This window comes from Bombina bombina, chromosome 1 (genome assembly GCF_027579735.1).
Source record: "Bombina bombina isolate aBomBom1 chromosome 1, aBomBom1.pri, whole genome shotgun sequence".
Lineage (NCBI taxonomy): Eukaryota > Metazoa > Chordata > Amphibia > Anura > Bombinatoridae > Bombina > Bombina bombina.
In genome coordinates this window covers 568,263,098-568,283,458 of record NC_069499.1, presented here as the reverse complement: position 1 = coordinate 568,283,458, position 20,361 = coordinate 568,263,098, and the positions used below count along the sequence as shown (strand labels likewise).

At 39.4% G+C, this 20,361-nt stretch overlaps 1 protein-coding gene across 3 annotated transcripts in view; it reads left to right on the top strand.

The window, feature by feature from the left end:
* The window catches only part of KANSL1L (KAT8 regulatory NSL complex subunit 1 like), a 406,715-nt gene that overhangs the window by 55,281 nt on the left and 331,073 nt on the right, over positions 1-20,361 (top strand). For all 3 annotated transcript variants that reach the window (XM_053698780.1, XM_053698779.1, XM_053698781.1), the window contains exon 3: positions 7,619-7,754. In XM_053698780.1, the coding sequence (XP_053554755.1) occupies positions 7,619-7,754 (136 nt within the window). The remainder of the gene's footprint in view (positions 1-7,618; positions 7,755-20,361) is intronic.

The following is a 20,361-nucleotide window of genomic DNA, read 5'->3' as shown; positions in this document are numbered from 1 at the left end:
GTTGTCAATCTCACGTTTTAAAGCTAATGTCGGATCTCTATTGAGCATCTTATATGTTGTTTTATCAGAAAGTTGGCGAGTGACTTCGTCCTTGTAATCAGTTGTATTCATTACTACGACCGCCCCACCTTTATCAGCCGGGCGAATCATAATGGTAGAATCATCACCCAGGGTCTTCAAAGCCACTCTCTCCTCCTTGTAGAGATTATCAAAATGCCTGGATGTGTTCCTCGTCTCTTCTGTCAAATTCATAAGGTATTTGGTATAGGCGGTAATAGATGCATTACTGGAACTTGGATCAAAGGAGCCTGCAGTTCTAAAGTGCTGGTTGCTCTCATTTGTAGTGCCGAAATGTTCCTTTAGGCGTAATTGTCTGCCAAATTTTTGAATGTCCACCAGTGTGTTGAACGTGTTCATCTTGGTGTATGGCACAAAAGAGAGTCCTTTATTTAGTAGTGACAGTTCTCCTGTGGTCAATTCCCTGGAACTAATGTTAAAGACATTATTTATTGTCTTCTCCGAGTGGATGACCGGCGGGATATGCCCCCCCTTCTCGTGTGCGGCCGGGGCCTCTTCCTAAAAAACGAGACGATGTTTGAGAATATGGGGCCAGTGGGGGCCTAGTCGATGCTTCTTCACGTGGGAATTCCCACTGTTGTTGCCCACGAGATCTGGTAGTAATACCGGTAGAGGTAGGTGTTTCAGTGTCAGTTCCACTTTCTAATTCCGCACTGTCACCCGAACTTGTATCAACTGTATTAAGGTTTCTTTTAGTATGGCGTCTTTCCCGCCTGGGTCTAAACAGCTTTCTCTCCTCGGGTGCCAGCATCCAACGATAGACACTTTTGTGTGTATAATCAAGATTTACAGTTTGTAATTTACGATTTTTAAAGGCAATGAGTTCTTGCTTATATAGTTTCACTTGTGTTGTGAGCTTATTAAGCCAATCGCAGGTATTATCAGTTCTTAATCTTACTGCTTGATCATTCTCAAATGCCCTTATTTCAACTCTTACTTCGGCTAATAGTTTCCCAGCCTCACGGATCACCAACAACATGAGATCAAATGAGCATTTATTAAGTATTGTGCTCCAATTGATACAAAACTCCGTATTTGATCTACCGATTGTAGGCACATTCCTAATTCTGAAGCCTCTGGGTATCATTCGTTTTTTATGATACTCAGATAGATAAGTCCCATGTAGGTTAAGGTCTATTTCTCTCTGTTTAAGTTTGGCCCAGGTGTTGTATAGTGACTGATTAGACTCCTCCACTTGTTGTTCTTCAATTGAGCCAAACCTGATGAGATCAGCGTCCTCATCTGTAAACATCAGTATGTCTTAATCTTTCTCCCCTCCACTGGCACCCAGTGTGGCTATATTGTCCTCAGTCTGTGTTAATGCCTCATTTGCCTCCATGTTATAAACAGTTCAGTAGACACAACAAAAGAATAAGGGAAGCTGCTGAATAGGCTAAGCTCAGCCTTGATGTGGGTGCATTGTACCATGGGGAATATAATATAGCAAAGTTCAGTATCTGCACTCTCACCAACTATCCACAACTGCCAGGGTGCTCTCAGGAGTATTTAGTAGGTAATTGATTCAAAGCACTCTCTGGACTTCAGATAATAAAGGCAACATTTATTATGATAGTGACGTTTCGGGACCAAACCTGTCCCTTCCTCTGACAGTCAAACAATGCAAAAATCAAACTTAAATAGGCCATTCAGACCCTCCCCTGTATTGCTACCAATCACAGGTAAGCTTGTGCAAAAGTAAAGACCACACCAAAATAAGGTGTGGACAAGTGATAGTGTAGAGGATACAAGAAGAAAGAATTACTAGCCACCTGTGATCGTACCAACCAGGTGGAGGCTAAGACAACTGGTAGTGAGGTTGAAAAACAAATTACCTTTGTCACAACGTATTCACCAGATCAGTATCGGATCCTGAGAGCCATTAAAGATGAGTGGAAGATTATTGAAACAGATAGTAACTTACCATTCAAGCACTGGAGGGCACCTAGACTATCCTACAGAAGAGGGCGAAGTTTACGAGACTGCCTTATGAAAATGGATATCTCCCCGTTGATGGAAAAGCAATCATGGCTTAAAAAGAAAAATGGGTGCTTTAAATGTTTAAGCTGCGTCACATGTAACAGTATGCACACTGGGAATGTGTTCCAACACCCCGAAAAAAAGAAGTATAAGATCAACTGGTTCCTAACGTGTACTACTACACATATTATATACCTCCTCAACTGCCCATGTGGGAAGTTTTATATTGGGAAATCGACTGATGATGCCAGAACTCGAATGGCTAACCACCGTTCAAGTATTAGAGCTGCACTTGAGAGTGGAAAATCTGGACAACCTGTTGCCCGACACTTTCTTGACAATAACCACTCAGTCACTGATCTCAGGTTTTGCCTGATCGATCATGTGCCACCACTGAGACGGGGAGGTAACAGAGCGAAGATTCTGCTCCAAAAGGAGGCACGTTGGATCCATGAACTGGGTACACTGGCGCCCAGAGGACTTAATATACAATCCGGATGGCAAGCATTCTTGGGTTAATTCATGGACCTAATTACCAAATGAGAGTCCTGATTCATTATATACAAATGAGAGAACCCGATGGCCTAGTCATGTTTTTGCCTCTTATGTAATAGTATTTGATTTCTAGCTTTATTCATTTAGTCTACAATTAGTTATTGAGGCCATGTATTCATGGGTTTATCCCAGTTCTCTTGTTACTTTACAGTAGACACTTGTGCTTTTAATTTTTAATTTTAGTATGTGTAATTGTATGTTTTATCATTTTCTTTATTTCACCATGTACCACGTGGGGTTTGCAATACACCACCAATTGTTCACACACTTATATTGATTAGAGCCTGATCAGCTCGATTTGTGAGATTCACACCCTTCAAGTGCTCAACTGTGATTTTTGTTTTTTATTTTTAGGTAATTCTTTTGACTCTGTTCACCTATATTTGATGATATGACCACTCCTGCACATAGTTTTCTCAGTGGTTTGGACATTTAGGCATGTGTTTTGGCATTTAATTGATGTTCTGAACATACATTTGATAAAAGATCCTCATAGGATATATAGAAGTTTCAATCAATTTGTATTTATATTATCCTTTAGGTGCTTACAATTTTGTGTTTGATATTACCCCACAGTGTTTTCATGAGGAGGGCTAAGATTTACCTGTTTGTGCAATACCGTAGGTCTTTATGAAACTACAGGTATTGGAGTGTTTATTCTGGTTGTAGTTAGTATGTAAGATAAGGGGTCTATATATCCTAACATGAAGTGCTCATTTGAGCATTTGATATAACTGTTGTGATGCTGAGACATCACTTATGCGTTTCTGGTCATTATTGAGTGTTTGGTGCCTTCACGCCTGCGACTGCTATGACAGAAGTCTATGTTGAAGAATTCTAGCACCGGATCACCTCTGAGATTATCAGTGCGGCTGTGAGTACTAGCCACTTTGGGTTTGGCACGGGGGGGGGTGTGTGGCGCTATAGTAATAGTGATTGGCAGTGACGGTTTGATTAAACCTTACACTATGGTTACACATATAACGATGATCGCTCAGTATGACTATAACGCATGTTACATTAGCACTTAGGATTTGGATCCAGGTTAATAGCCTAGGCGATTGATTAATGGAGTGTTTGGTTGTTTTTATTTATTTACATTCCAGCTTATACTTGTGATGAAAAGCGGTGGTTACGGTTGACCTATGAGAAATGGAGGGGTCTGGTTACAGATATCAGGATGACAGTTCCCCTCAGCTGTGAGTTTAGCGCACGGCTTATACTATTATAAATATATAATGTGGTTGTGAAACACCCTATGGGAGATGTGCTTCCAATGTATCAGTTACTAATTTAGTGAAAATACGTTTATTTTCTAAATCGTATGGAAATGGTGAGATGGTATGTACTTCTGACCTATGAGAGCAGGAGGGGTGTGTTCACAGATGATATGATGACGATAACCCTTAGCTGCGATCTGATCGTACAGTGTATGCTGCTATAATTATATGCGGTTAAGTAACACCTAATGACAGAAGCGCTCCTAATGTTTTTGGCCACTAAATCTAGTAAGGATCTGCTAGCTTTCGTTAATCTATTTTCCAACACATAAGGAAGTAGAGAAGGGGTGTGTATGCTTGACCTATGAGAACAGGAGGGGTGTGTCAATATTTGTTATGGTGATAGCAGCATTGAGTTGCGATTTCATCGCATGGTTTATATAAATCTTTTAGTGTTAATGATTATTAACACCCCATCTATAAGGTGCTGTGAAGTTACAGCAATAGGAAATAGCTTGGTTTAATGTTTTGATGATCTTGGTAGTCATATTATATAATAGTATTGTGACTGTGGATTAAAACCTATCAATGAATAGGGGAGGATCCACTGAATAGTGGTAGAGTCCATTTTGAGCACTCTGAAGGAGGGGTGAATCCTTAACATGCATTATGTTAGTTTACACTAATAAGTTTTTGTAATTTAATTATCATGATCAAAGCTCACTTGGATATATGAGGATTACACTAATGATGATTTTTTAGCTTTATATATGTTTTACACCTTTATAAATACACATAATACACTATCACTTGTCCACACTTTATTTTGGTGTGGTCTTCACTTTTGCACACGCTTACCTGTGATTGGTAGCAATACAGGGGAGGGTCTGAATGGCCTATTTAAGTTTGATTTTTGCATTGTTTGACTGTCAGAGGAAGGGACAGGTTTGGTCCCGAAACATCACTATCATAATAAATGTTGCCTTTATTATCTGAAGTCCAGAGAGTGCTTTGAATCAATTACCTACTATATATATATATATATATATATATATATATATATATATATATATATATATATATATATATATATATATATATATATATATATATATATATATATATATATATATATATATATATATATATATAATTAAAATTGGACAGTTTGGAGAGGGGATTAAACCAAGTGTAAACAACAATCTGTATTAAACATGACATACAAACAGTATCCTCAGAAAGATAATACATTACTGTAAGCAGAAGGGCAATTTTTATTGTTTCAAATATAAATCTACTTTTATTTGTATTCTAAAACTAAAAAAGCAATCCCAAAACAGAGACACAGAACACAGAAGAGTGTGACTTACAAGCGGGAGGAATAAAGTGATTTTTGATATTTTTTATTTTGAAAAGAATAATCTTAAAAAGTTTGGATTTTGGAATTCCGGATTTGTGTGCGTTTTGTCCATATTGACATGATAGCATCACGCAGTTGCTGCAGATTTGTCGGCTGCACATCCATGATGCGAATCTCCTGTTCCACCACATCCCAAAGGTGCTCTATTGGATTGAGATCTGATGACTGTGGAGGCCATTGGAGTACAGTGAACTCATTGTCATGTTCAAGAAACCAGTTTGAGATGATTTGAGCTTTGTGACATGGTGCATTATCCTGCTGGAAGTAGCCATCAGAAGATTGGTATACTGTAGTCATAAAGGGATGGACATGGTCAGCAACAATACTCAGGTAGGCCGTGACATTTAAAAGATGCTCAGTTGGTACTAAGGGGCCCAAAGTGTACCAAGAAAATATCCCCCACACCATTACACCACCACCAGCCTGAACTATTGATACTAGACAGGATGGATCCATGTTTTCATGTTTACGCCAAATTCTGACCCTACCATCTGAATGTCACAGCTGAAATTGAGACTCATCAGACCAGGCAACATTTTCTTCTATTGTCCAATTTTGTTGAGCCTGTGAGAATTGTAGCCTCAGTTTCCTGTTTTTAGCTGTAAAGGAGTGGGACCCGTTGTGATCTTCTGTTGCTGTAGCCCATCTGCTTCAAGGTTCACGTGTTGTGCGTTCAGAGATGGTATTCTGCATACCTTGGTTGTAATGAGTGGGTATTTGAGTTACTGTTGCCTTTCTATCATCTCAAACCGGTATGCCCATTCTCCTTTGGTTTGTGACATCAACAAGGCATTGTTGCTCTCTGGGTATTTTCTCTTTTTTGAAAAATTCTCTGTAAACTCTAGAGATGGTTGTGCGTGAAAATCCTAGTAGATCAGCAGTTTTTGAAATACTCAGACCAGCTCGTCTGGCATCAACAGCCATGCCAGGTTCAAAGTCGCTTAAATCCCCTTTCTTCCCAAGTCTGATGTTCGGTTTGAACTTCAGCAAGTCATCTTCACCACATTTAGATGCCTAAATGCATTGAGTTTCCGTGTGTGTGTGTGTGTATATACAGTGTGTGTGTGTGTGTGTGTGTGTGTGTGTGTGTGTGTGTGTATATATATATATATATATGTATGTGTGTGTGTGTGTGTGTGTTTTGTGTTTCTATTTTTACTACTTGTCTGTGCGTTTTTACTTTTTTTTTTTTGTAATTTCCCCTATGAGCTTTGCACCTAGGCTGGTCTAGGGTTAACTGCCTGAGCTACCGTAAGCTGTGCAGCTAGGTGTCTGTGAGTGCTAATGAGTACCCAAGAGTTTTGCATTGACATGGTATATTTACCCTGTTTGGTTTGAGAGTGCAGTCCATTTTCGTGTCCATTGGAGGCTCAAAATTAGGCCCTGGCATTCTGGTTTAGAATCCAGAACACACCCATTGGTGCCCCCTACTTGCCACCATCAGTCACAGCTAAAATTTTGCTTGGTGCATCTAGATCAGGGGTCTCAATCTCAACTTAACCAGAGGTCACTGACCTAGTCGCCTTCTTCTTTGGGGGCCACTTGAACAAAAAACAACAATTTGCCAAAAGTATGAGGTGGTTTTTTTTTTTGTTTGTTTTTTTTTTTTTTTTTTTTTTTCTTTTTTAAAGAAAGTCAACAACATATTAAGTTCTTTATATCTTTAATATAATACAGTCATTTAAAGTATTGCTGCTAGATGCCTGGCCGTGTTTCTGGCAAGCCACATGTGCTTTGAGGGAGTTGGCAGTTTTTACCTTGATGCAGTCCTGGAGATGGGCATCAGTCCGCCTAATAGTTTTTAATTTTGTAAAGTTTATAGGTTGCTCTCTGCCGCTCACTAGATCTCACCTCATAATGTTGCACATGACCAATTTCCACCCTCCTTATGAAATAAACCTCTTTCTTTGCTGCTATTGGCCGCTTCATGCAATGATTTTTAGGAGATATAGTTTTCTCCCTTCTGATCAGATTTTGGGCATGATTAAGGCCGGATCTAATTAAATTTATACAGACGACTAAAGGGCTGGATTAAATTGATAAAAGGGCCGCAAATGGCCTGCGGGCCACCAGTTTACGATGCCTGATCTAGATCCTTTCCTGGCCACGCAACTGTGAAATACAAATCCAACTTATATTCAGTTATATAACTAACTTAATAAATGTATTATTGTGTGTGTTAACATCCCAGTGTCTAGGAATTTCATTTATATGTACATACATATTCTTGAAATCTGGCTTAATATCTTTGCTGGTATCTTCATCTTGTCATTGCAAAATAAGTTTTAGAATTCAGATTTTAATACTGCATTGTATGAGTGTGTGGTGTGAAGTATGTGCCGTTAAGTTATTGCTTGTTTTATCACAGATATGCTGAGTTGAACTGGCTTTCACACAGAGCAAGAGTTGGGAGTCGATGGGTTTGGCTTGAAGCTCAGATTTCAGATTTGGAATACAAAATCCAACAGCTTACCGATCTTCACAGTAAGATACGAAGCACAAAGGTACATTGTGTTCTTTATATTACTCTTATTTATCCTCTCCAGATTTTATGGCCCTGAATTAATTGCCTTGGCAGTTATACCTGCATTGTACCCTTTAGTAAGTTAATTTAGATGTTTTGTCCAATACCTCATCTTTTAAGCCTTTTAGGAAATTTTTCCTAGAAGGCTTAAAAGATGTATTTATTCAAATACAAAACAGTTTGATCAAAATAAAACTATGTTGCATATGCTATGTCAAAATAAACATGATTTTTCACGTAAGTTTCCTATTCCACAATACAAAGGGCACAGAATTTGTTTACCTCCCCTTTTTTTTTTCTTTTTTTTTTTTTTCCTGCTTTGTGAACGCTTGCATAATATTATAAGTTCAATTCATATGTGAATTGTTTGGTTTACTTTATTTTCTAGGGAAGTATCCACAACATTACAGGGAGTGCAGAATTATTAGGCAAGTTGTATTTTTGAGGATTAATTTTATTATTGAACAACAGCCATGTTCTCAATGAACCCAAAAAACTCATTAATATCAAAGCTGAATAGTTTTGGAAGTAGTTTTTAGTTTGTTTTTAGTTATAGCTATTTTAGGGGGATATCTGTGTGTGCAGGTGACTATTACTGTGCATAATTATTAGGCAACTTAACAAAAAACAAATATATACCCATTTCAATTATTTATTTTTACCAGTGAAACCAATATAACATCTCAACATTCACAAATATACATTTCTGACATTCAAAAACAAAACAAAAACAAATCAGTGACCAATATAGCCACCTTTCTTTGCAAGGACACTCAAAAGCCTGCCATCCATGGATTCTGTCAGTGTTTTGATCTGTTCACTATCAACATTGCGTGCAGCAGCAACCACAGCCTCCCAGACACTGCTCAGAGAGGTGTACTGTTTTCCCTCCTTGTAAATCTCACATTTGATGATGGACCACAGGTTCTCAATGGGGTTCAGATCAGGTGAACAAGGAGGCCATGTCATTAGATTTTCTTCTTTTATACCCTTTCTTGCCAGCCACGCTGTGGAGTACTTGGACGCGTGTGATGGAGCATTGTCCTGCATGAAAAGCATGTTTTTCTTGAAGGATGCAGACTTCTTCCTGTACCACTGCTTGAAGAAGGTGTCTTCCAGAAACTGGCAGTAGGACTGGGAGTTGAGCTTGACTCCATCCTCAACCCGAAAAGGCCCCACAAGCTCATCTTTGATGATACCAGCCCAAACCAGTACTCCACCTCCACCTTGCTGGCGTCTGAGTCGGACTGGAGCTCTCTGCCCTTTACCAATCCAGCCACGGGCCCATCCATCTGGCCCATCAAGACTCACTGTCATTTCATCAGTCCATAAAACCTTATAAAAATCAGTCTTGAGATATTTCTTGGCCCAGTCTTGACGTTTCAGCTTGTGTGTCTTGTTCAGTGGTGGTCGTCTTTCAGCCTTTCTTACCTTGGCCATGTCTCTGAGTATTGCACACCTTGTGCTTTTGGGCACTCCAGTGATGTTGCAGCTCTGAAATATGGCCAAACTGGTGGCAAGTGGCATCTTGGCAGCTGCACGCTTGACTTTTCTCAGTTCATGGGCAGTTATTTTGCGCCTTGGTTTTTCCACACGCTTCTTGCGACCCTGTTGACTATTTTGAATGAAACGCTTGATTGTTCGATGATCACGCTTCAGAAGCTTTGCAATTTTAAGAGTGCTGCATCCCTCTGCAAGATATCTCACTATTTTTTACTTTTCTGAGCCTGTCAAGTCCTTCTTTTGACCCATTTTGCCAAAGGAAAGGAAGTTGCCTAATAATTATGCACACCTGATATAGGGTGTTGATGTCATTAGACCACACCCCTTCTCATTACAGAGATGCACATCACCTAATATGCTTAATTGGTAGTAGGCTTTTGAGCCTATACAGCTTGGAGTAAGACAACATGCATAAAGAGGATGATGTGGTCAAAATAATAATTTGCCTAATAATTCTGCACTCCCTGTATATATATATATATATATATATATATTTTATTATTTTTATTGAGGTTAAAATAAAGGAATACAAATGATACATTTCCATTAAGTATGATTACATGGTGATGTCAAATGCTTAGGACGCAATTGTCTATACAAAAGGGTGCAATAAGAGATAAAGCCAGCAATCAACAATTAAACAGTGTGCCAAACTATACCCCTTCTAAAATGTCCAGGAGGCCACTTTTGGACCTCGTACCTTATAGAGAATATTGATCACACCAGAAGGTATCCTGAAAGAAAGGAGAGCACTTATGGGCCTCTCATAGTAAACCTCAGTTTCCTCTAAATTAACAAGTTAAATTGACAGTCTACGCCAGAATTTTTATTGTTTTAAAAGATAGATAATCCCTTTATTACCCATTTCCCAGTTTTGCATAACCAACACAGTTATAATAATATACTTTTAACCTTTGTGATTATCTTGTATCTAAGCCTCTGCAAACTGCCCCTTTTTTCAGTTATTTTGACAGACTTGCAGTCTAGCCAATCAGTGCCTGCTCCCAGATAACTTCTCGTGCACGAGCACAGTGTTATCTATATGAAATATGTGAACTAACACCCTCTAGTGGTGAAAAACTGTTAAAATGCAATCTGAAAGAGGTGGGCTTCAAGGTCTAAGAAATTAGCATATGAACCTCCTAGGTTAAGCTTTCAACTAAGAATACCAAGAGAACAAAGCAAAATTGGTGATAAAAGTAAATTGGAAAATTGCTTAAAATTACATGCTCTATCTGAATCATGAAAGTTTATTTTGGCCTAGACTGTCTCTTTAAGCACACAACTCGGCATATATATAATTATAACAATGTGATCAGTAAAACATAGTGTGTTAAACGTTTGTCACTCAGTAAAATGGAGCAATACAATATAAGATAGTGGGAGGGTCTAACAGTAAGCATTCTATAAGGTTTTCAGATATCTGGGCATCAACCTATGCAACATTTACAATCTGTTAAACATATCAGAAACTCTGAGGGTCATAGCTATAAGACATATTATAAGCAAAGTATGCAATCAGCAGTTAAAGGGCGTGAGGAGCCAGCTAGGATATGATTCAGAGGGAGAATAGGGGCAAAAGATGATTGTGTAGGGGAAAAACTAGTTATGTGAGAGAAAAAGGATAAATTGGTGGCTTCAAACCCTAGTGCTAACAAACATATATGTGACAAATAAACATAGGGTAACAAGATTATAGTTACTGTATATTAAGCTAAGAATGTCAACATTAGGCTATTACCTATTCTAAATATATTAATGCATCAGGCTCATGATCTATCATTAAAAATATATCCTACAATAGGCACATTATAAGATACAGTTTAGGAGAAATACGTATGAGAGGTTCTATAGGGATAGCATAATAATATTCCACAATACTCGTACTAAACTGTGACATGCATCTAAGCGGAGTAAGCCGTATACCCCTTATATAGTGACAGTAACTTATTCCAAAACTAAGAGCTATTCGTAGGGTGATTGTACAGAGAATCCAGTACATATTCAACTGGTTATAAGGTTTAAGTCCCCCAGTAAAAATATAGCCCTAACCTGCACCACCTCTACATTATAAAGACGATTCAATGTGCGTGTTATAGGCAAGTGGTTTGCTTTACCATAGTCTCTGGTCGCACAGGTTCAGAAAGATTCCAAAGCGCCAGTGGGAATTAGGATAATTAACAGGCTTGCAGGAGATAAACATATTCCTATACTGAGCCTCGGCGTCGTCCCCCTTAGCAAGTAGCGCATTGCAACATGTTAGTAAGGTAAGCGGCCAGGGTGAAGCGTCTGGTAAAATTCCTGTAGGGTAGAGACCGTAATACAAAACTTGTTGATGGAAAAGAACCTCATTATCCAACCAGATCTAAGATCACTGGGGACAAAGTGTAGGAGGTCAATAGCTCGAAGTGACACTCTCACCTCCATGGACTCCTCATTCCCTGCTAGGGTCATCCTCTTGTTTAAATCGGCCCTTGGTGATTGGCAACCACAGTTAGTGTTGCCCACGCTTTAGTCTCTATTAACGATTAGCCTGCCTTCAATGAAAATTTGCATCGTCCGTGCACCTCACACCGCAGTCTTAGCGCCTGAGGTCTGGCTCATCCTACTCCAGCTTTAATGTGGCAACCAGGGGAAATCAAGACCGCCAGTGGCAATGACTTCTCTGTCTGTCTGGAAGTAGGGGCATCCATGTGCTGCAGTCGACTGGGATGGGATTCCGATCTGTGACCATGTTTTCCAGGGTCTGACCAGTAGCGTATCAGGATATGAATGATCCGCTTCCAAAGTTATGTTGTACCTGGGCTTAGATCTTTGTTTGGGAATAGGAAGCAGCTACAGCCCAGAAGGTCCCACTCCGCTAAGCGTGACTGATCGCTGCTGCATCCCTTGGGCTAAGTTGTTAGTAGGTTTCAGCGGCAGTCCACCTTGCATAGAGGTAGGTGCAGGCATGGAAGGCATATATTTGGCAGCACTGGTCCACAGTTGCTCCTGTACTTGGCTCATGTCTCGCTCCTGGGGGCCAACCAAACCCCTGGAGCGGCGCAGAGTGAGAGGTGTGTGTCCCGGTCACGATCAGAAAGTTTGCCCGGCAAGTGCTGCTGCTGATCTGTGAGTTCAACCTGCGCCGTTTCTCCTGTCCTGTCTACAGGGCATGCGGTTGTACTTTTATCTGTAAATTGGGCAAGCTTAGAAAATAGGTTGAATCTATCGGCCATCATCCCCTCAAATTCTTTTAGGAGGTCTTGCATAGTGGTGTAGAAATCCTCCATTGTGAAACCTTAGGAATCTTCCCCCAATGGTTGTTAGAATCGGAAAGGATTGTAGGATTTTAGGAAAATCTCCAAATTGGTAGATTATTGCAATGCAACCACGGCGTTGTATAACGGCAGAGCCCTGAGGGGTCTCTGCCGGGGTTTTTTTGCTGGAGGCCGCAACCTCAATGTATGCTCCGGTGCTGGCAGCTATCTTAACGAAATTAGGATCATCAGACAGAGGATAGTTAGCTTAATTGCAGCAAGCTTCGTTTCCTGCCAGATGGCAACTTTTTTCACTATTTTATCAAGCCAAATCTCTCAAGGCTGGAGCAGCACACAAAACTGCGACCTATCATGGCCGCCGCCCGGAAGTTCCCCAACATACTATATTTTATTTAGAACGTGTACTCTGTAGCCAACAATATTGAAGCAAAAAAGCTATTTTTGGAAAAACAAAAGTATCACACCGACATTTAGCTATTATATATCACTTGTTTCATTTTCAATCTCCGATAAATTACAGGAAGATCTCCCATACTTTGTTCTGCAGATTTTACTATTAAGAAAACTTTCTGGACAACATCATTTTTAAAATATTTTTGAAAATTATATTACTGATTTGGTAATGTGTTCTCTGATCTTTGTTTTTAAAATTGTGGTGCGTGTGTTTTTTTTTTCCCCTCCACTCTCTAATTTGTCTCTCCTCACTCTTCTGACAGACATTTCACAAGACCTTTCCCAATAAGTCAGCTTAGGTAATTTGTAGTAAAAATACTACACCTCCTTACCAAACAGGTTTAAAGTTAGAATTCAAAAGAAAAGGTGTTTGTTCAAGTGCAAACTTTACATTATCACAGCACATCAATCCACCTAGAATTTCCTTTCTTTTTTTTTCTTTCTTACATTTGAAAGAATATTTCTCTCTCAAAGTGTAGTTGACGTTATAAAGTGCATTCATTTAAATAAGTATAAGGAGAACATATTTACTATGAAGATGCACACACATTTTTAGAACTATTGATTTGTTTTGTCCAGACCAGAGCACCTTTCCCCACTGAAGAGAAAAAAAAATCAATAGCCTCCTTTATTTTTTCATCAGATTTTTAGCTTAATATTCAGAATAGTAGTAAGTACATTTTTTCTTTCTGTACTCTTTTGCTGTTGTGTCTAGAACAGGCTAAGCAATAATCAAATACACAATTGCACATGCATGTTTATACACTTTGGGGTATCTCTGCTACAATCTTCTCTATTTAATATATTATGTCTGGGTATCTTGATCTCGTGTGGAAAAAAAAAATCACCCTTTCACAATGATCTCCTTCTTATAGGAATTCTTTCTATCATATTTAGCAAAAAGGAAATTCTATTCAGCACTCCCTTAAAGGGACAGTTCATCCAAGAATTTTCTCCCCTTTAAATTGTTCCCAATTATTAATTTTACCTGCTGGAGTGTATTAAATTGTTTACAAGTAGCTCCTTTACCCCTATTTTGGCATTTGAAATAGATGATTTAGCTTGTGGTATCCAAACCTATACTGAAAGTTTCTATACTGGAGTCTCAGCTATTGAATAGCCTAAGTAAACACAGCCAGCAGAAGAGATTACACTTTCAGAGGGCTGCAGGATAGTTAAATAATAAAATAATTTTCAATTGTTCTCTTTACGTATTGAGCTTTAGTTTTCCAAACAAATATAAGATAAGGGAGCAAGTGTGTGTACACACAGTGATAACATAATGGGATCTGATATTACCTGAAGCTCAACCCATTTCATAAGGCTGTGGTTTAAAAGCACAAAACCAGCTACTTCATATACACAAATAAACCTGAAAATGAAATTTGTCATACATTTTATACTCTCCAGCTGGTATAACAAGTAAATGAAAATACATTCATATAAAAACAATTTTACAGTGTACTGTCCCTTTAAGGCTTTCAACAAGTTTGTCAGATATTCCTGATTGTGTTTTTTGTTTTTTTGTTTTTCCATTTAGGTAACTATAGAATCTGAAAACCAGTTGTCTACTTTTTGACCTTCTACATCCTACTCACTGTTTGACCACTTTGCTTTTGGCCACTACCAACCATTGGCCTAGCCACCACCCACTCCAAAGAGCAGCTTCTATGCTTTATCTAATCAACGTGCCATCCTCTTCACAAACCCATACTTACAGGTTGGATGTTAGTTGAGTAACTAATGTGCTACAGTGTCTTCAACTTTAGGAGTGGATAATCAACCACCTAAACAGCTTCCTGATCGCTGCTTTGATTCACAACTTTTTTTCAGAACTGTTCTGGACTCCTCTTTTGTGGCAGTCTCACTCCTACTTGTCAGCAAGCCTTCCTAGTTGCCTTTAACACCTCTGATGTGATTTAAGGAGGCTTGTGAATTTTGTTAGTGTCTCTAGTAATTATTCTGTTCAGTCTTTCTTAAATGTTGCTTACAGATTCACTTTCCCTATTTTTGAGACTATATTCTGAGTTTAAGTTATGGTAAATTTAGTGAGTAGAGGCCAGTATATAAAAGTATATAATCTGTAAATGTAATAAAGCCAGAAGCAGAAAAAATATTTAAAAAAAAAAATATTAAAAACACATTTACCTTTTGGATTTTGTTATTGTTCACCAGCAGCCGGCCACCCCCTTCTACGTATACTGTCTTTTTTTTTTTTTTTCTGGAAGTCACAGGAGGGTGGTACAGCCAATAGGAACCTCAGACTTACATATTAAAGCAATTCACTATTTTTTTCTTGATCACAGCATGCATTGCCAAATGCACATGTGCACCTCTAGCAATGGCTTGGAGCGCAGAGCTACAACCTTCAATGCAAACTGCAGAAGGCCTCTGCTTTCATCTCAACAGTTTTATGATTTTTATCACAGATGCCTGCCATTCCAGATGGGATCAGTTTAGGAGGCCCACTTAGAGGGAAGGGTTGTTGGTTTTCCGAGCTGTGTTTCTTCGTAACAATGATATGCAACCCTGGGTGATCTTTCAGGTCCTGCACAATTGGAGAGAATATGAGACCCTTCTGTGCTGATAGCTTACAAAATTTAATTTGTTTTGTCAGCCTCCTGTATCATGTGACAGCCATCAGCTTATCACAAGCTCCTATAGCTATGCACTGAGTTCTTGCACATGCTCAGTAGGACCTGATGCCTCAGAAAGTGTGCATAAAAAAACTGCACAATTTTGATAATGCAAGTAAAAAAAGTAAAATACCTTTCTCCAACATTGGTGTGTCCGGTCCACGGCGTCATCCATTACTTGTGGGAAATATTCTCCCCCACAGGGAAAGGCAAGGAGAGCACACAGCAAGAGCTGTCCATATAGCTCCCCCTCTGGCTCCGCCCCCCAGTCATTCTCCTTGCCGCTCTGAACAAGTAGCATCTCCACGGGGATGGCGAAGAGTTTGTGGTGTTAGTTGTAGTTTTCTATTTCTTCTATCAAGAGTTTGTTATTTTAAAATAGTGCTGGCTTGTACTATTTACTCTACAACAGAAAAGTGATGAAGATTTCTGTTTCAGAGGGCTATGATTTTAGCACAAGTAACTAAAATCCATTGCTGTTACCACGCAGGACTGTTGAAACTAGAGAACTTCAGTTGGGGGTAACAGCTTGCAGACTCATCTGCTTCAAGATGATTTATCTAATGAAGGTAGTGGGGATAGTTCTACATCCTCTCCTTCTGTGTCTACACCAGCTTTGCCCGCGCAGGCGACACCAAGCGCGCCAGTGCTTATTTCTATGCAACAATTAACAGCAGTAGTGGATAATTCTATAGCAAATCTTTTATCCAAACTGCCAGCATTTCAGAGAAAGCGTGATTGTTCAGTTTTAAATACAGATAAAAAGGATGAACAATAAGACGCTGACGATGCCTTATCTATTTTACCCTCACATCAATCAGAATTGGCTGTGAGGGAAGGGCTGTCTGAGGGTGAAATTTCAGACTCAGGAAAAATTTCTCAACAGGCAGAACCTGATATAGTAGCATTTAAGTTTAAGCTAGAACATCTCCGCGCTTTGCATAAGGAGGTATTAGCTACTCTGGATGACTGTGATTCTATGGTAGTACCAGAGAAGTTGTGCAAATTGGACAAATTTTTAGATGTCCCAGTGCACGACAACGCTTTTCCAATACCCAAGAGGGTAGCGAGCATAGTGGATAAGGAGTGGAAGAAGCCAGGTGTACCCTTTGCCCCACCTCCTATATTTAAGAAAATGTTTCCCATAATAGACCCTAGAAGATGTTGGGAAATACAACAGCATGTACTATACCACATGTATGAACAACATTGATGCTGTAGATGGCGCTGTTCAGTTTAGATTGCTGATTGTTTATATCTGTGATCTTGTTCATTCTTTTATACAGGAAGGAAGTTGTTGTTTTAATCTCTATTGTGTTTTTCCTCCTCTGTGTGTGCTGACTATAGTTTTACAAGTCCTTTGGTATGTTCCAAATATTGCTGATGCATCTGTACAAGTAAAGCCTAATGCAGTTTTCTTTAAAAGCTTCCAGTGTCTTTTTGATACATACACCAACAGGTTATGGGCCCAGACACTGAAGAAAAAGAAACTACAAGTCAGTAAGTGTTGCATCTATGATCCAAGCAAATACTGTGTGAGGAAACAAGAGCTGCATCCAAATTACTGAAAGATGGCAAGTGGTTCAGATGTGAAATATGCAATAGCGAAATTAAATAATACCAACTACCAGCTGTGGAAGTTTAAGCTTGAAATGCTGTTATCCAAAGATGATTTATGGGAGGTGCTGGATACAAACAGACCCACTGATAATCCAGGGGAATGGGACAAGAAAAACAGACAAGCAAAAGCAGTTATAAGCCTGTTAGTGGAGGATGATCAACTCATTCACATAAGAAAAGAAAACACAGCTAAAGGTATGTGGACTGCACTACAAAAACTGCATGAGCGTTCAAACTTAAATAGTAAACTATATTTGCTGCGCAAACTATATAAGATGAGGCTGGAAAAAGGCCAGGAAATGTGTGAACATGTGAATGCTATGCTAGAGATTGTGGAACAGCTATGTGCAATTGGAGAAGAAATTAAAGACAATCATATAGTAGCATTGTTACTATGCAGCCTTCCAGAGTCATATAGTGCCCTTATCAATGCTCTAGAAACCAGACCTGAACAAGAACTAACACTAGAATATGCTAAGGGAAAACTAATTGATGAATATAATAGAAGAAAGGAAAACATGCATAGTGAAGAAAATGAGAGATCAGAGGTAGCTCTGAAGGCGCAAGAAGGCACAAAACAAAACAGAGAAACCAGAGTGTGTTTTTGCTGCAAAAAGGTCGGTCACCTGAAAAAGAACTGCTCAATCTGGAAAGCTGAGCAGCAAAGGTTAGAACCACCTACAAGAGAGAGAGCTAAGGCAGCCACAAAGCAAACTGCAGCTGCATCATGGAGCGGCAGCTTTAAAGTGACTCAGAATAGTACACCACACGGATGGTGCATTGACTCAGGGGCAACTAGTCACATGACAAGTGACGAGACATTCTTCACAGAAATTGATTTCAATACTAAAGATAAAGTCTTCCTAGCAAATGGGAAAAGTATTACAGCTGAAGGTAATGGTCAAGGGTTCCTGACTTGCATCACACCATCAGGAGGTAAGCAAAGCATTCTAGTAAAGAATGTTCTGTACGTCCCAAGTTTAGAAGGAAGCCTCCTATCAGTGAAAACTCTTGCTAACAATGGACTCACAGTTCAGTTCCAAGGCAATGAATGCACAATTCGAAACAGGAAACAAATCCTAGCAAAAGGAAGATTGAACGAACACCTGTACAAACTTATCACTGAAAGGAAGCAAGCCAAAACAGCCATTCATAATCCACACAACAAATGTATCCACCTGTGGCACAGGCGATTAGGGCATCGAAACCCAGAGGCCATAAAGGAACTTGCAAAGGAAGGTTTATCAGAAGACATGATAATTTTGCCTTGTGACATGCTCATGAAGTGCACATGTTGTATCAAAGCAAAGGCCACACGTACCCCACTTCCACAAGTCAGTCAAAGAAAAACCACTCACCCCATGGAACTCATACACAGTGATGTGTGTGGACCAATGAAAACCCCCACACCCGGCGGGAACAGATATTTACTGACTTTCATTGACGATTATTCCAGGTACACAACAACATATCTGATGAAGCACAAAAGTGAGACATCAGAGAAACTTCAAGAATTTATAGCTACATTCAGCAATAAATTTCAACGGAAACCAGGAACAATACGTACCGACAACGGAGGGGAATATATGAGTAAGGAAGTGGAGTCATACATGAAGAAACAAGGCATTATACACCAAACGACTGTACCATACACTCCTGAGCAAAATGGTGTTGCAGAAAGGAAAAATCGCACCCTCATAGACATGGCAAGATGCATGCTTTCAGACGCCAATTTACCTAACCAGTACTGGGGTGAAGCAATAATGACTGCAACATACTTACAGAACAGGCTACCATCAAAAACTATTGAGAGCACCCCATATGAAATGTGGAATGGATCAAAACCTAGTATGGGACATATTAGAGTGTTTGGATGTAAAGCATATGCCCATGTTCCAAGTGAGAAACGCTCCAAATTAGAGAACACAGCCATAGAAGGCATTCTTATGGGCTACAGTGAACAAAGTAAAGGCTATAGAATTCTTCATCCAAAGACCAACAAGATCACAATAAGCCGCAGTGTTTATTTTGATGAAAGTCAAACATCAGAAAAAATGTCCCTCGAAAGCCATAAAGAGAACCTCTCCACTGAATCAGCAAGAGATGCTGACCAAAGTGAAGCTGTACAGGAGACAGAGCAAGAAGTGGAGCTCACAATAGAAAAAACAGCTACTCACAAACCAATAGAACCCACTGAACAACCAGAAATCAGAAAATCAACTCGGGTGACGAAAGGTATACCACCCCGCAAGCTGTCATACATCGCTAAGACACATGAAACACTCGAACCAACATCCTGGGAAGATATTGAAAAATTGCCAAAAAGGGAAGCCAACCAATGGAGAAAAGCAGCCGAAGAAGAAATAAAATCACTTCAGGAAAACAAAACCTGGACACTCACTGAGCTCCCCCCCGGTCGCAAAGCTATAGGAAGCAAATGGACTTTTAAAGTGAAATACGATGCAGAAGGAAATATCCACAGATACAAGGCAAGATTAGTTGCAAAGGGATATTCACAGAAATTTGGAGAAGATTATGATGAAACTTTTGCTCCAGTTGTAAAACACTCCACCATCAGAGCGCTCCTTAGCATTGCAGCCGGAAAGGGAATGCAAGTGAGGCACCTGGACGTCAAAACTGCTTTCCTATATGGAGACATCAAAGAGGATCTCTACATGGAACAGCCACCTGGATTTGAGAGGGAACCGAACCTTGTATGCAAACTTCAAAAGAGCATCTATGGACTAAAGCAAGCTGCGAGAATGTGGAATGAAAAAGTGAATGAAGTACTCATGAAACAAGGATTCTCAAGAAGCAAAGCAGATCCATGTCTATATTCAAGGCATCAAGAAAACAAATGGATATACATCCTAATTTATGTTGATGACATCATAACTTGTTTTGAACAAGAAGGGGACTGTGACCAAATAGTTCATATATTAAAACAGAACTTTGAGATTAAAGAACTAGGGAACATCACTTATTATTTAGGAATCCAAATAGAAAGGGAAGAGGATGGAAGCTATCTTCTTAACCAAAGTCAGAAAATTACAGAAATATTAGAGCAATTTCACATGCAAGATGCAAAAGAGGTGAAAACACCTATGGAACCAGA